This window comes from Colobus angolensis, unplaced genomic scaffold, assembly GCF_000951035.1.
Source record: "Colobus angolensis palliatus isolate OR3802 unplaced genomic scaffold, Cang.pa_1.0 Scaffold7, whole genome shotgun sequence".
NCBI classification, from domain to species: Eukaryota; Metazoa; Chordata; class Mammalia; order Primates; family Cercopithecidae; genus Colobus; species Colobus angolensis.
In genome coordinates this window covers 27,309,536-27,325,503 of record NW_012120709.1, presented here as the reverse complement: position 1 = coordinate 27,325,503, position 15,968 = coordinate 27,309,536, and the positions used below count along the sequence as shown (strand labels likewise).

The 15,968-nt window shown below is 48.6% G+C and overlaps 1 protein-coding gene across 2 annotated transcripts in view; it reads right to left on the bottom strand.

Moving 5' to 3' along the window:
• GRIK4 (glutamate receptor, ionotropic, kainate 4) overlaps positions 1 to 15,968 on the bottom strand; it is a 432,235-nt gene that overhangs the window by 189,347 nt on the left and 226,920 nt on the right. For both annotated transcript variants that reach the window (XM_011926979.1, XM_011926978.1), the window contains exon 3: positions 1,186 to 1,350. In XM_011926979.1, the coding sequence (XP_011782369.1) occupies positions 1,186 to 1,350 (165 nt within the window). The remainder of the gene's footprint in view (positions 1 to 1,185; positions 1,351 to 15,968) is intronic.

Genomic DNA, 15,968 nt, shown 5'->3' with positions numbered 1-15,968 from the left:
TCTTGTAAAGTTGTCAAGGTAATATGAACAGCAGGCCGGAGGATTGCAGGGAGGTGTCGTGGACTGTGCGCTGGGCACACAGGGTCCAGGACCAGCTCAGCCATTGACTAGCTCTGTGGTCTGGCAAATGATTCAATGGTTTTGAACCTCAGTTTCTTTTCTAAAGTGGAGGGGATAACACTTAACTCTTAGGTGAGAATTACAAGCAGTGCCCAGCACATAGTAGGGGCTCCATATGTGTGACTTGAGCAACCTACTACGTACACTTGTAAAACACCGCAATTCACAGATTTTCCTATATTTAAAATAATTTAAATCTCACAATAGGCTGGACACAGTGGCTCACGCCTGTCATCTCAGCACTTTGGGAGGCTGAGGTAAGGGGATCACTTGGGGTCGGGTGTTCAAGACCAACCTGGCCAACATGGCGAAACCCCATCTCTCCTAAAAACACAAAAATTATCTGGGCATGGTGGCACACCCCTGTAATCCCAGCTACTAGGGAGGCTGAGGCACGAGAATCACTTGAACACGGGAGGCAGCCACAGTGAGCTGAGATCACACCACTGCACTCCAGCCTGGGCAACAGAGTAGGACTCTGTCTCAAAAAAAAAAAAACAAACCTCACAACAACCTACAAGACTTGAAAAATAGAGCCTAGTATTCCTATTTTAAAGATGAAGAAACTGAGGTTTGGATAGGATAGGATAAGTGACTTACTGACTTATCTGAGGTTACCCAGAGAGTGAGTGGTCAAATTCCATCCCAAGTCCCAGTTTCTCACACAACACCGCCCTTAGCATAAGAAAGCAAGGTAAGCAATCAGATGCGTAGTGGCTAAGATACCCTCGGGCTGGCCGTCTCTCTTATCGCACATGAGATTTCATTCAGGGTCGTGTGGACAAAATGTCCAGAAGATGAATCAATCAATATATGAAGCAATGAATGAATGAATGAATGGGTATCCTGTCTTAATTCTACTCTACCCGTGATTCACAACAAAACCTGGGAATCTCATCCAGGCTGAGAGCTTCACAGGACCTCCTGGTTCAAGTTCCTCTCCTTCCGCTGGAAATATCGATATCAGGTATCTCAGAGGCCTGGTGACTGATGGGTGCGGCTCACACCACCGCTCATCCATTCCCTGCCAGCAACGGAAGAGGCAGCCCTGCCCAGTCTACGTACTGGTTTCTGCAGTCTCGTACTCGCTGTCTCTGAGAAGCTCAAAGATGTCCACTTCGACCTTGGCCTTGCCCAGCCTCTCAGGAGCGCGGTTGATGCGGTTCTTGGCCAGGGTGATGGAGAGCCGCTCCCCTCTGCTGCACTCCATGGGGTCGTCCAAGATAGCAGCTGTGGGCAGGCAACCACATGGAGACAATTGGTACTCCACCGTTACTGTTACCCTCCTCCTTCTCCAGCCTCCCCCTGCTGCCACCTTCCTCTTCCAGGCAGCGCCCCAAGTCCCTCTCCATCCTGCCATGCTCAGAACCGTCCCCCAGAGCAAATTCTGTCCAAGCTGAAGGGTCTCGGTTTGCAGCCAGGTGTAGCAGTGAATTCTAAGGTGGATGCATGCCTCAGGAACCCTGTAATACCAGAGCATGCCACTAGGGGTCCTGTCTGCACGAGGTCCCCAGGTCCAGGCATCCTGATACTTGGATACCTGTCTCCATGTACACAGGTAAGCAGGCATTGTGCAAAGCGAGGCAGGTAGTGGCTGTCCTTTGAAATGGTATTCTGAACATAGGAGAAATTCTCCCTGAGGTGAGAGAGGATTAAAGGATGCCAGGTCTGTGAGGGAGGGCTGTGGTCTCAACGAGCAGCTGCCAGACACTGCTGAATGCTGGCTCCCCAGGCTCTGACACCGATGGGCCATGCCGCCAACGTGAGCTACTTAGTTTCTCTGAACCTCTTTCCTCACTGAACATTAGAAAGAGTAGGACAACCTCACAGGGTTGGTGTGAGGATTCACTAAGATAATGTAGGGAAGTGGCACAGCACACAGATTTAATCAGTGTGACTTATTCAGTGTGGATGACTGCAGTGGTGTAATACCAACAGTTGTCCAACTTCTGGGAGCAGAGTTAAGGATAAATGTTATGGTATCGCAGACAACTGGCTTCCAATCCAAGCTCCAGCCCTCCACAGCTCTGGGACCTCAGTTGCCTCACTTCTAAGGAAGTGGAGAGAGCCTTGGGCTATTGTGAAGATGACAGGATATGGCATGGGCTCAACACAGTATCTTGCACGCAGTAGGCACTCAATAAATCCAGCTACAGAGATTCTTAATTCTCTTGATGGAGATGTTACAAAAATGAAGATCACACAAAAACTTGTACACAAATATAAGCAGCATTATTCATAATTGCCAAAAAGAAACCCAAATGTCCATAAATTGGTGGATAAATAAAATGTGTTTTACCCATACAATGGAGTATTATTCAACGATAAAAAATAGCAGGTACTGATACATGCTACAGTATGAATGAACCTTAAAAACACTATGCTAAGTGTGGCTGGACACAGTGGCTCATGCCTGTAATCTCAACACTTTGGAAGGCTGAGGTGGGCAGATTACTTGAGGTCAGGAGTTTGAGACCAGCCTGGCCAATATGGTGAAACTCTGTCTCTACTAAAAATACAAAAATTAGCCAGGTGTGGTGGCATGACGTCTGTAATCCCAGCTACTCGGGAGGCTGAGGTAGGAGAATCACTTGAACCCAGGAAGTGGAGGTTGCAGTGAGCTGAGATAGTGTCACCTCACTCCGGCCTGGGTGACAGAGCGAGACTCCACCTCAAAATACAAACAAACCATTAGGCTAAGTAAAAAAAGCCACACACACACACAAAATACATATTGGACAGTTCCATGAATATGAAATGTCCAGAATAGCTGAATCCACAGAGGCAGAAAGATTTGTGGTTGCCTAGGGTTAGGAGAAATGGGGAGTGTCTGCTAATGCATGTGGTGTTCTTTTTGGGGGTGATGAAATGTTCCTAAAATTGTGATAATGGTTGCACTACTCTGTGAATATATGAAAAAACCACTGAATTATACACTTTAAGGAATTATGTGGTATGCAAGTTATATCTCAATAAAGCCATTATATTAATAGAAATAACAGAAATATCAACCTTATCTTTCAGAGGTTGAGAACTCAGAAAAGCAACACAGGGAATCAAGCCAAATAAATTTCACTGCCATGTGGCCCTTGAATGTCTGGTGGACACAGAGATCCAGGTTCTATGATGTCCTTTCTGTGCATTGCTCCATACTCACTATAATCCATCCCACAAACCCAAAATCAGGACACAGAATATTGCAAAACATTTTTTCCTTGATTTGTGGATTTATTTACATGCATAACTTCATTGAATAATAAAAGTTAAATGTCATTTACTCATGTTGGCCATGCATGGGGCTACAGAGGTACATCCAAGTCTGAGGCAATCAAGTGGACTTCTGGGAATTAACTAGCAAAGTCCACGCACACCTGGGTGATCAGTCACCTGCAGAAGTGACCACAGCACCATAAATGTGACTGAAGAGCCTGGGAACATTTAAATCACCCCCACACCCCCATCTCAGGGAAGCATGACCAGATTGAGGTGGCTACTGAGAGAGTAGAAACCCAGACAGTCACACTGTGGCATAAAAGAATGACAACCTTGGAACTAGAAAGGAAGCAGGGCAGCCTAGAGGAATGCTTCTCAAATGGTGCTCCCTGGCAGGCCCCTGAGTTCCTCCAAGAAGTGGAGGGGAGGCTGCCCGGGATCTCCAGCCCCATACCAGCTCCAACCATCACAATTCCACCTGCATTCGTTTTAGGGGTTGGGGTTCTGCATAAGAGTTGATGTGGGAAAAAAATGTTTTGCTATTAAAAATATATAGGGGCTGGGCATGGTGGCTCACACCTGTAATCCCAGCACTTTGGGAGACTGAGGCAGACGAATAAGGTTGGGAGTTCGAGACCAGCCTGACCAACATGGAGGAAACTCCGTCTCTACTAAAAAAAAAAAAAAAAAAAAAAAAAAAAAAGGCAGGCGTGGTAGCAGGCGTCTGTAATCCCAGCTACTCGGGAGGCTGAGGCAGGAGACTCTCTTGAACCCGGGAGCTGGAGGTTGCAGTAAGCCGAGATTGTGCCACTGCTCTCCAGCCTAGGCAGCAAGAGCAAAACTCTGCCTCAAAACATATATATATATATATATATATAAAATAGGAAAAAATCAGCCAAGCTGTAGACCAAGGAAAAGAGACATCTAAAGTGTCAGGAACTGGCAGTGCCATCCAGCATGAGTTGGACAGACACTGGATCCATGACACATGAGCTTTACATTAAGCTACAATGTCAGCATAACCACTTAGTGGACACTATCTCACTTAATCTCTGTTAACAATTCGTGAGGTGGATGTTTTATCTTCCCTTGGACATGAGGAATTGGAGGTCAGAGAGGTCATGATCTGCCCGTTCTCACAGGTTTGAAGCATGACAGAGGAGGGAGATGAGCCCAGGTCAGTCTGACTCCAGACCCTGCACCCTAACCACAGCTTGTCTTCCTTCTTATAAAAAAAAACTCAAGGATTTGCCGCTAAGCAGGGGGTGCGCTAGGGAGCATGCATGAGCCTTCTAGGGACTGTAAAGGAAGCCTCCTTTTACAGACTGTAAAGGAACCCTAATACACCAATAGCAACGGTCTTGTCCCTGGACCTCTGAAAACTCTCTCAGGGAACTTCCCCTCCTCCCTTCTCCCTGTCCTCCCTCCACCCCAGTGACATGGTGTTTAGACTGTGGAGGCAGCTATCCTTCCCTTTGGGCCAAACGAGCTCACTGTTACAACGTTTCCATCTACAACCTACTAACTATTTAACAATCACTTGTAATAAGATAAATTACGTAGTAAAATAATCTCTCGGAAAATGAGCATGTCCGCTGCGGGTCTGGGAGCTGGGAATGTTTTGATGTAGTTGTTCATGTTTCAGAGTCATGCTGGGCCTTCCTCTGCCTCATCAGCGTACAAAAGCCACAATTACACCTGCACCACAGGAGGCAGCACACACCAAAGGGTCTGCGCTGAAGCCTAGCAGTTCCATCTATTCCCACTTCGTTTTGGCAAAGTAAACATTCAAGAGTGTGCTATGGACTTCAGCAGGTCCCCCGAAATTCATATATTGAAGTTCTAACCCCCAATATTACTGCCTTAAAAAATAGGGTCTGTAGGACAAAACTAAGGTTAAATAAGGTCATCAGGATGGGACCTTGATCTGATAGGATCAGTGTCCTTATAAGAACAGACACCAGTGCCTCATGCCTGTACCAGAACTTTGGGAGGCCGAGGCAGGCGGATCACTTGATGTCAGGAGTTCAACACCAGCCTGGCCAACATGGTGAAATCCCGTCTATACTAAAAATACAGAAGAAAGTATCCAGGCATGGTGGTGTGTGCCTGTAATCCCTGCTACTGGGGAGGGTGAGGCACGAGAACCACTTGAATCCAGGAGGCGGAGGTTGCAGTGAGCCGACAGGATCATGCCACCGCACTCCAGCCTGGGCAACAGAGTGAGACTGTCTCAAAAAAAAAAAAAAAAGCCTGTAGTCCCAGCACTTTGGGAGGCCAAGACGGGCGGATCACGAGGTCAGGAGATCGAGACCATCCTGGCTAACACGGTGAAACCCCGTCTCTACTGAAAAATACAAAAAAACTAGCTGGGCGAGGTGGTGGGCGCCTGTAGTCCCAGCTACACGGGAGGCTGAGGCAGGAGAATGGCGTGAACCCAGGAGGCGGAGCTTGCAGTGAGCTGAGATCTGGCCACTGCACTCCAGCCCGGGCGACAGAGCGAGACTCCGTCTCAAAAAACAAAACAAAACAAAAAAGCCTGGCACAGCGGCTCACACCTATAATCCCAGCACTTTGGGAGTCTGAGGTGGGTGGATCACCTGAGGTCAGGAGTTCGAGACCATCCTGGCCAACATGGTGAAACCCCATCTCTACTAAAAACACAAAAAATAGCCAGGTGTGGTGTTGGGCACCTGTAATCCCAGCTACTCAGGAGACTGAGGCAGGAAAACCAGGAGGCAGAGGTTGCAGTGAGCTGAGATTGTGCCACTGCACTCCAGCCTGGGTGACAACAGGGCAAGACTCCATCTCCAAAAAAAAAAAGAGAGAGAGACACCAGAGCTCACTCTTTTTTTTCTCTCTGCCACGTGAGGATAAACAAGATGGCTATCTGCAAACCAGGGAGAGGGTCCTCATCAGGAAGCGAATTGCCTGACACCGCGATCTTGGACTCCCAGCCTCCAGAACACTGAGTAACATTTCTGCTGTGTAAGCCACCCAGTCCGCGGTGTTTTGCTATGGTGGCCTGGACACCAGTCTGCCATGTAACAGCATACAGTCGGCTCGCAGAGCATCACTGCACACACCTTAAGATAGAGGGATAATAAGCAGGTGGGAAATAGGGAACGTGGGAATCTTATAGTAAGGGAGGATGAGGTCCTCTCTTCACCCCATTCCTCTTTCCCTGCCCGCAGCATCTAATGCAGATCTCTGTGCTCCAAGTCATTATGCAGATCATTGCCAACTCACTAAGATCTACAATCCTGTCCTCTCTACCTCCCAACCCCCGTGCCATTCAGGGACCACTTTTCATTAGGTTTTCAACAGTGATTCAGGTCTGACTGGAAACGGCCCCAACCAGTGGTTGGCTGGCAGGAAATATGAGGATCCTAATAATTAGGATGACACCAGGTACTCAGACTCTAGAGCTGTGGACATGAAAGACAAGGTGGAGGCTCAGGCTCTCTTGGGACACCAGAGAAGCATGTCCTCAACAGGCAGTTACCAAGCAGCACGCTTCTTCAGTAGTCCCAGGAGTGGAGACCAGATGGACGAAGGAGAGCAGCTTGCTCAAGACTTAATGTGCAGCGAATGCTCATGGCTTGCGCTGCGTCCCCTAGGCCTGGCTGCCTGGTTGGGCTGGGATGCTCCGAGTCCCAGCTGCTGCCTAATGAGGAACAATACGATCCGGCACATCCTCCAGCCCTGGGGACTGTCCTGCAGAGAAGCCCCGCACCACAGTGAGGCTGGGAGGTCTGGGGCCACGGCAAGGGCAGAGCTGAAATGGGGAGACGTGTTCAGAGACCTGGGGCTTCCCCCTCTTTCCATCCATGAGGCCTCAGTGCACAATGACTCTTCCAACCCAGGTGGACTCCAGGTGCCTCCAGCACGCCCAGGAAGCTGGGATCCCTTGCATTTCCATCGAGCCTTTCTCCCCAGGAGCCCCAAGCACTTCATCCTCTGCCAAGTTCTGAGTTGTAAGGCTCATGCCAAGAAAAGGGGAACCCCTTGATTGTGCCCTTCTCCACCCCTAAAACTCCTCTCCATGTTCTTGTCACATGCTTGTGTCAACACCAGGGGGGACTCCTCCCGCTGCAGCCCCTTCCAGCTCACCCCTAATCAGTGTGGCCGTGGCGACCCCGAGAGGGCATACAGCCACTGACCCGCTCAGGGTCCTCAGAATCTCCCCACTCTCTGAAGAGCTGTCCCAGTTAAGTCTCTGGCATGGCCTCAGGCCCCTTCTGTCCTATCTTGGCTTCCACATACCTCTGTGGTCACAGCATCCATGTACAGTCCTGGACTGGCCCATTAACTCTCCTGCATGCCTTTGCCGATGCTGTCCCTGTCCTTTGTTCTCCCTTTCCCTACCAGGGCTCTTCTCTCCCTCAGACACCTCTTCCAGGAAGCCCTCTCTGATCCCCTAGCCACAGTGCTCTCTTTCTCCTCGAATTTCCCGAGAAACTCCTACCATTCCAGCAGGCTCTTCCTTGCACACTGCCTTGGAGGGGTATTTGTCCTTCTGGCTGTACCTGTGAGTTCCCTCAACTGCTTATGTAATCCACCCTCCATATCTGTGGGTTCTGCGTCTGCAAATTCAAGCAACCATGGATTGAAAATATTCAGGAAAAAACAGTAAGAAACAGCAATACAATAACAAAAATAATACCAGCAAAAATACAGTATAGCAACTATTTGCATAACACTTATACGGTATTAGGTATTAGAAGTACTCTAGAGATGATTTAAAGTATTATGGGAGGATGTGTATAAGTTATATGCAAATACTACGCATTTTACATAAGGGACTTGAGTGTCCTCGATTTTAGTATCAGAGGGAGGCCCTGGAATCAATCCCCAGTGGATACCGAGACAGCTGTATTTAAAAAGCCCGGAGTAATCCCTCTTTCCTTTGAATCTTCCCAAACTCCCCATCCCAAATTAATTTCCCCTTCCTTTGAACTCCCACAGAAATTCCTCTCACCCTTCATTAGACACAAGCCACTTTTTCATTGTGCTGATTTGTGTATCTTTTCAGCCCCTTCAGGGTGAGGACCACACCTGATTCATCACCGTAGCTGCACAATGCTGGACGCAGAGTAGGCCCTTCATGAATGGTTGCTGAGTGTCTTTTCATCCCCTACAGCCAGTAGTAGACGTGGAGCCTGGCGATGGCGCAGTCAGCGTCGGGGCTGACTGTGTTTCTCCTGCTCCCCGGGTAAACCAGACTGGGGCTGACTCACACTCCACAAATTCTCAGCAGCCCAGAAGTGACCCCTCAGGTTGAAAAAGCAGCCTCCTTAATCCCTCAGTTCTTTCAGAGCCTCGCTGCTGAAGATTTCCACGCACTTCAGTAACTCTTACCCTTTTAAGGGGTAAAATAAAGAGGTTTTACTGGAGAGTCTTTATAGGCAGTATCTATAACACTGCCTGTGGCTGTTTGGCTCAGCCGGACAGAGCCCTGTGTTAACAAGAAAAAGTGATGGTTTGCACCTTGGGGAGCGCGTTAGCTCTGCTCCCCAGCTGACCCCGACTGCTTGCTCGGAGGCCCAGCCACAGCCCATCCCCATCACTCATCTGGCACCTCTGTCCTCTGTGTCCTGCTCTTCAGCCCCTTGTCCTTGGTCATCCCTCTTGCTGGAGGAAATCACACCACTGTGCAGCTGCTCCTGCCACCAACTCACACCTTCGTCCCCATCTGGGGCACCAGGCTGGGCTGCTACCAGCCTTGGAGCTTGCTCAGTCAGCTCCTCCCACACCATAGAACCTTAGCTTCGGCTGGGTCTGCCAATACAAAGCCCCACAGACTGGAAGGCTTAAACAACAGAAATTCCTTTCCTCACAATTCTGGAGGCTGGAAGTCTAAGACCAAGGTGTGGGCAGGACTGGTTTCTTCCAAGACCTCTCTCCTTGGTGTGTGGATGGCACCTTCTCCCTGCACCTGCACATGGTCTTTCTTCCCTCTGTGCCTGTCTGTGTGCTGAGCTCCTCTTCATGTAGACAGAAGTCAACTGAATTAGGGCCAAACCTAACAACCTCGTTTTAACTTTCTTACCTCAACACCAAATAGAGTCACATTCTGATGTCTTAGGGGTTAGGGCTTCAATATATAAATTCCGGAGAGGAGACAACATAGCCCCTAAAACTGACCTTTACCTCTAACCATCACCCAGCTCTTAGTTCCTAACACCGCCCTTACCCTCAAACCATCGCCCGGCTCTCAGTCCCTAACACCGTGCTTCCCCTCCAACCATTACCCGGCTCTCAGCCCTAACACTTCCCCTCACCTCTAACCATCACCCACCTCTCAGCCCTAATACCGCCCTTCCCCTCCAACCCTTGCCCTGCTCTCAGCCCTAACACCTCTAGTCACCTCTAACCATCACCTGGATCTCAGCCCTAACACCTCCCCTCACCTCTAACCATCACCTGGCACTCAGCCCCTAACACTGCCCTTCTCTTCCAACCATCACCCAGATCTCAGCCCTAACACCGCCCTTCCCCTCCAACCCTTGCCCTGCTCTCAGCCCTAACACCTCTAGTCACCTCTAACCATCACCCGGCTCTCAGCCCTAACACCTCCCCTCACCTCTAACCATCGTCTGGGTCTCAGCCCCTAATACTGCCCTTCTCTTCCAACCATCACCCAGTTCTCAGCCCTAACACTGACCTTCCCCTCCAACCACTGCCCAGCTCTCAGTCCCAACATCTCCCCTTACCTTTAAACATTTCCCAGCTCTCAGCCTCTAACACTGCCCTTCCTCTCAAAACATTTACCCTAACACCGCCCTTCACCTGTAACCACCTCTGGGCTCTCACCCCTAACACAGCCCTTCACCTCCAACCATCACCCTGCTCTCAGCCCCTAACAACGCCTTCACCTGTAACCACTGCCGGGCTCTGACCCCTAACACCGCCCTTCACCTCCAACCATTGCCCTGCTCTCAGCTCCTAACACCGCCTTTCACCTGTAACCATTGCTGGGCTCCGACTCCTAACACCACCCTTCACCCCCAACCATCACCCTGCTCTCAGCCCCTGGCTCTCAGCTCACACACTGGTTAAACTGAGGCCACTCTCAGTGAGCTGGCTGACTTTGTGCCCCACACCTTCCCAACAAGCTCAGGTAACGAGGGCTCAAGACCCCCCACATCCTGCCTTCCCCTCCCCTGGGACTCTGCCTCACCAGGCTTCCTTCTTTTTCTTCAGCCTTTCCCCCAGGCCAGCTGGTTCGCCTGTGCTAGTCAAGGCCCGCCCCTCCTATGCAGACCCTCCCCTGACCACCCTGACCAGCTGTGCCCTCTGGCTCTCCCTTCTCTGTCACTTTCAATGCAAGCCAGGCTTCTCAAATGACTACTCAACATTTGCTGACTTCACCCCATGCCACCGCACTGTGCCTTCCGTCCCCACCACTCCACCCAAACTGCACCTGCCAAGTCAACATCAACGTTCATTTTTGCAAAACTGGTGAACTTTTGATTCTGTGTCTAATTATATCACTAGCTGGCAATACGACTTACAACCTGCCAGGTGCTATCCTAAGAACAGCATATATGTTATCTCATTTAATCAACCTCCTTGGCTTCCATGAAACTACTCTCCTAGGGTTCTCCCACCGCTCTAACTGTTCCCTCCAGGTATGTTCTTCTGCCTCCCCTTTAAACAATGGTGCATCCAAAGTCTTTGCAGAGGCCTCCTCTTGCCGTCCTCCCAGGAGCTTCCTGATGGATCTATTTCACAGCCGCCTCCATGGGTATGTTTTACTTATATCCAACAGCCTGATGACATCTCCACGAACGTGTCCGAAGAGCATCTCAAACTTATGAAGACTCAAAGTAAACCCACCTCTTCCCTCCTACATTCTTCCTGTTACATTCCTACATTTAGTTAATAGCAGCACAAGCTACCCAGGCATCGTGCCTTCACCCAGTTCCTCACCTCCCAATAACCAGTCTCCAATTGCTTCTGGTTGTACTTCCTGAAAATTTCTCAAACCAGTCCACTTCTTTCCAGTCTTAACACCACCACCACCCTACTTTGGTCCTTTCATCTCAACGACTTAACGGGAACCTCTTAACTCTTATCTGGTTTTCCTGCCTCCAGGCTGGCACGACCACCACCTGGCGCTCCTCAACCACACCCTCTCATAGCTGCCAGAGTGTGCACTTTGAAGTGTAAAGCCCTGCTTTAAAAGCTTCCATCCTCAAAATAAATGGAATTTCTTGGCACAGCACACAAGATCTGAATTGACTCTTTGTCAAACCTTGTATTGTGCTTCCCTGCTCATCCCTCTCTACCTTCTAGAAACAGTGAACTACTCATAGCACCTCTTCCACACAGACACACACAGACAAACACACACACGATGCTGCTGCATGCCTGCACACCTTTGCTCACTCCTCCTTCTGCACTCTCATCTTTGCTCACTGACTATCTCGGCTCAGACATCCCACCTTCAGGAAGCCGTCCCTGAACACAGAGGCTGAGCCAGTGCACAACAATGTGTTTTTATAGAAACCCATGTATCCTATAATGTACACCCATCATTGATCTAGTTTTCAACTGCCAGGGTTTAATTCTTCCTATCCCCAGTGCATTGACCTCGCTTGACAACAGGAGAACTTCATGAATGTTTGAGCCAAACTTGTCTTGGCTTTTGAGGGATTCTATGCCAACTTCTATTCCTACCTTCATAATTACTACTTTAACCTGTACATTTGTGGAAAACTGATTTTAACAAAGGTACGGTGGGGAAAAAAGTCCTTACACAGATTTTGCTGGAACATTTGGATATCCATATGTTAAAGAAAAAAGAAATCCCAATCCTTACTCATGCTATATGCAAAAATTAACAAAAATAATGAACCATAGACATAACAGTAAAACCTAAAACCATAAAACTACTAGAAGAAAATCTTTGTGATCTTGAATTAGGCAAAGATTTCTTAGATATGACACCCAAAGCACAACCCATAAAATTAAAAAATTGGTAAAGCAGACATCATCAAAATTTAGAATGTATGCTCTTCAAAAGATCGGAATGGAAGACAAGCCATACGTGGGGAGAAAATAGCATATGCAAAGCACATGCTGGATAAAGGACTTGTATCCAGAATATGTAAAGAACTTTCAAAGCTCAATAATAAGAAAACAATCTAATTTTTAAACTGGGCAGAAGATTTGAATAGACATTTCACCAAATAAGTTGTACAGGTGGCAAGTAGGCATGTGAAAATATGTCCAACATTATTAGTCACTGAGGAAATGCAAATTAAAACCATAATGATCTATTACTACACATCTATTAGAATGGCTGAAATTAAAAAGCTTGACCATACCAATTGCTGACATGGATATGGAAGAACCAGAACTCTCATATACCCCAAACTCTTCCCTCGCTCCCCTTCCTCTCCTATGTAATGCTAGACACTATGTAATTGTCCTTCAATTTTGCACCCTGGATTTAGTCCACAGGCCACTCTTCATTGTGTAATTTCTCCTTTAAGAAACTTACTAATTTTCAACTATCAGCCCTATGTAGATAACTCCAAAACCCCTACCTCTACCCCTAATTTCTCATCTACACATCAGACTCCTTTTTCTGGCTACTAATAAGAAATGTCCAAATGTCCAAATTCTGCATTCCAAATGTAACTCATTATCTTTTAATGGAACTGGGGGCTCTTTTTGGCTTCCCAGTTTCACTTCATAGCACCAGTTGGTCTCATGCAAATCCCTGCGGAAGCTGCCTTGCACTCTCCCTGTCCCTAGAGCCCCTCCATCTGCTTACCCACTAAAGACTGCTGAGGTGTCTGCCTCCCACCCACTGCCCCGTTCTGTTCCCACTGCCACCACTCCTCGCTTTCTTTTGTAATACGTCTACACTGTCTTCTGCCTCCAGTCTCTCTTGCACCAACCTAGCTACTCTCCACTGCAGAAGCACCTGCCTGGCCCTCAGGCCCTCCACAGTCTGGCCCCAACATGCCTTTGCAGACTCACCTTCTACTGAATTCTATGACCACTTAGCTACATCTAGATTGTCCTTGCTGAACACTGAATACACCATGTTGCTCTGCCCTGTTTTTTTTGTTCAGGTGGTCTCTTCCTGGAAAGTTCTCAGCTGTTTTTTAAAACCCATGTCCAAATCCTACCTAATAACCCTCATTCTCATACCCCATTCCCACCGTGCCCCAGGTAAGCATTGAACTGCTCCAGCCCACACTTTCACCCTCCTCAAATCCTACAAAGCACTTATTGTGTGCACGATTCATTTAGTACCTAATATTTTGCTTTCTAATTGACATGGGCAATACATTCACTCATTCAACCATTCCTTAAGCAAGGTACTATGTATGCAGAGAAGGATAAAATGTATCTCTGCTTTCAAAGTGTCCAGAGAAGGACATGGTCATACAAGCAAATAGCCACAACCCGATATGGTAACAAAATCTTCCGATGTTTCCACCATGAACCAGGTGTTCAGGTGCTGGGAAATCACAGGTGACTAAGATGGGGTCATTTGATTCTGGAAGGCATCCTGGGGTCAGGGGACAGAGCCAGACTTTACTGCACAATGAAGTGATTCCATAGAATCGCAAAATTCTAAGGAAGCTCAGATAAAGGGAAACCAAACTCCAGGTGGTGGGGCAAGTTTTAGGGAAGGCCTCACGCATTTATCTAACGTACGTGTGTTAAGTGACTACTACCTGCCAGGCTTCACACAAGAGTCAGCCTTGAAGGAGGGTAGTGAGCTTCCCAGGGAAGCAAGGAAGCAAAGTGTGTTCCAGTGTGTGGTGACTGGCTCAGCCGGTGGGAGGGGCCTGAGCACCTGGCAGGGAAGGCAGATGGGAGGAAAAGAGCTGGGGCATGAAGAACCTGTATGTCTCGCTGGAGAACTGGGATGGAGCCCCGAAGGTCCAGAAGGTGCCGAGGGACAAGAGGAGGGCTTCCGACAGGCGATGACGTCATAAAATTTGCATTTTAGGGCAATCACTCCCATAGAGACACTAGAGTGAGAACTGAAATACGAGTTGGGAAGATCAATAGTCTGGGAAAGAGAAATGAGACAGGTACTGAGTGGGGCAGGGAAAGAGGATCAGAGAGAAGAGGCAGATTCTAGTGAGATAAATCCGGCAGAATCAAAATCAGTGGGGCTTGCGGGGAGGTAAGAGGGCTCTTGGCTTCACTGACAATTTAGATGGTGACATCAGTGACCAAGATAAAGAATACAGGGGGATAGAGGGGAAGATTTTTCTTTTTTGTTTTTGGAGAAAGGCAAAGATGATGATTTTGGTGTAGTATTTATTAAGTTCGGGGCGCACTGTTTAGTAACAGAAAAAGTTACTGGTCTGGCTCTCCAGATAATGATCCAGGCTGGAGACACGGAGACCTGGGAGTCCCCAGGGTCAAGGTGATAATGACACCTTCCTCTCCTCTCCCGGAGAGGAAGAATCAGGCTAAAACTCTGGGCACTCAACATTTGGGCCAGTGTAGGGAAAGAGACTGAGAAGCAATGGTTACACCAGAGGATCTAAGGAGAACGGAAGTCAGATAAAACAAGGACTGAGCATTCCCCACAGGGCTGGGCAACTAGGAGGTCACCGGGGACTTTAGCAAGAGCACTTCCAGGGGAGAGGTTAGGCAGCATTTAGATGGTAGCAGGTGGAGGAGCGGCTGAGGAGTGAATGGAGAGAACCAAGTAGCCGGTCTGGGAAGGGAGGGGGCGTAATTAGGACAATCAGCGGAGGGAAGCACACCCTCCAAGGAAGGGTGTTTCAATTAAGGCGAGAAGGGCCCAGAAGAGCAGCCAGTGGGAAGGGAAAGAGACAGTCAGAAGAAAGGAGTACATTCTGAAGCAAGCCCTGCAAAAAGGCAGATGGAGGGAGCCTGGAGCACACGCGCAGGCTCATCTGAGGTGAGAGAAGGGACAGCTCCCCCTTCATGGGTGCCTTCTCCTTTTTTGCCTTTTAATCATATGTCACCCTGTGTTTGACACAGACACATGGCCACCTAGCTCAGACCACACTTACCAGCCTCCCTGAACTCAGGAGGCCATGGGCTAAACCTGGACTAGCAAATGGAAGTAAAGTGACCGGAACATCCAGTTCATCTCCTTGCCCTGCATGTTCCTGGCCTCTTGCTGGCTGGTAATGGCAGCAAGAACATACAGAGACCACGTGCTGCTGATGGCAATGCTGCCCGCCACCCTCTGTCCTTGGACCACTACTATTTACCTCCAGGTTTATGTGTGAGAGAAAAACACTTTGATTTTGGAGCTACTGCATTTTCAGGTCCCTTTGTTTTCATGGCTCAGCCTTCTTAGAGCTGAGCCACAGAAATATAATGCAAGTCAGCTGGACATGGTGGCTCACGCCTGTAATCCCAGCACTTTGGGAGGCCGAGGTGGGCAGATCACGAGGTCAGGAGATTGAGACCATCCTGGCCAGTGTGGTGAAACCCTGTCTCTATTAAAGATACAAAAAAAAGAAAAAGAAAATTAGTTGGGCATGGTGGTGCGCACCTGTAGTCTCAGTTACTAGGGAGGCTGAGGCAGGAGAATCACTTGAACCTGGGAGGCAGAGGTTGCAGGGAGCCGAGATCGTGCCACAGCACTCCAGCCTGGCAACAGAGTGAGACTC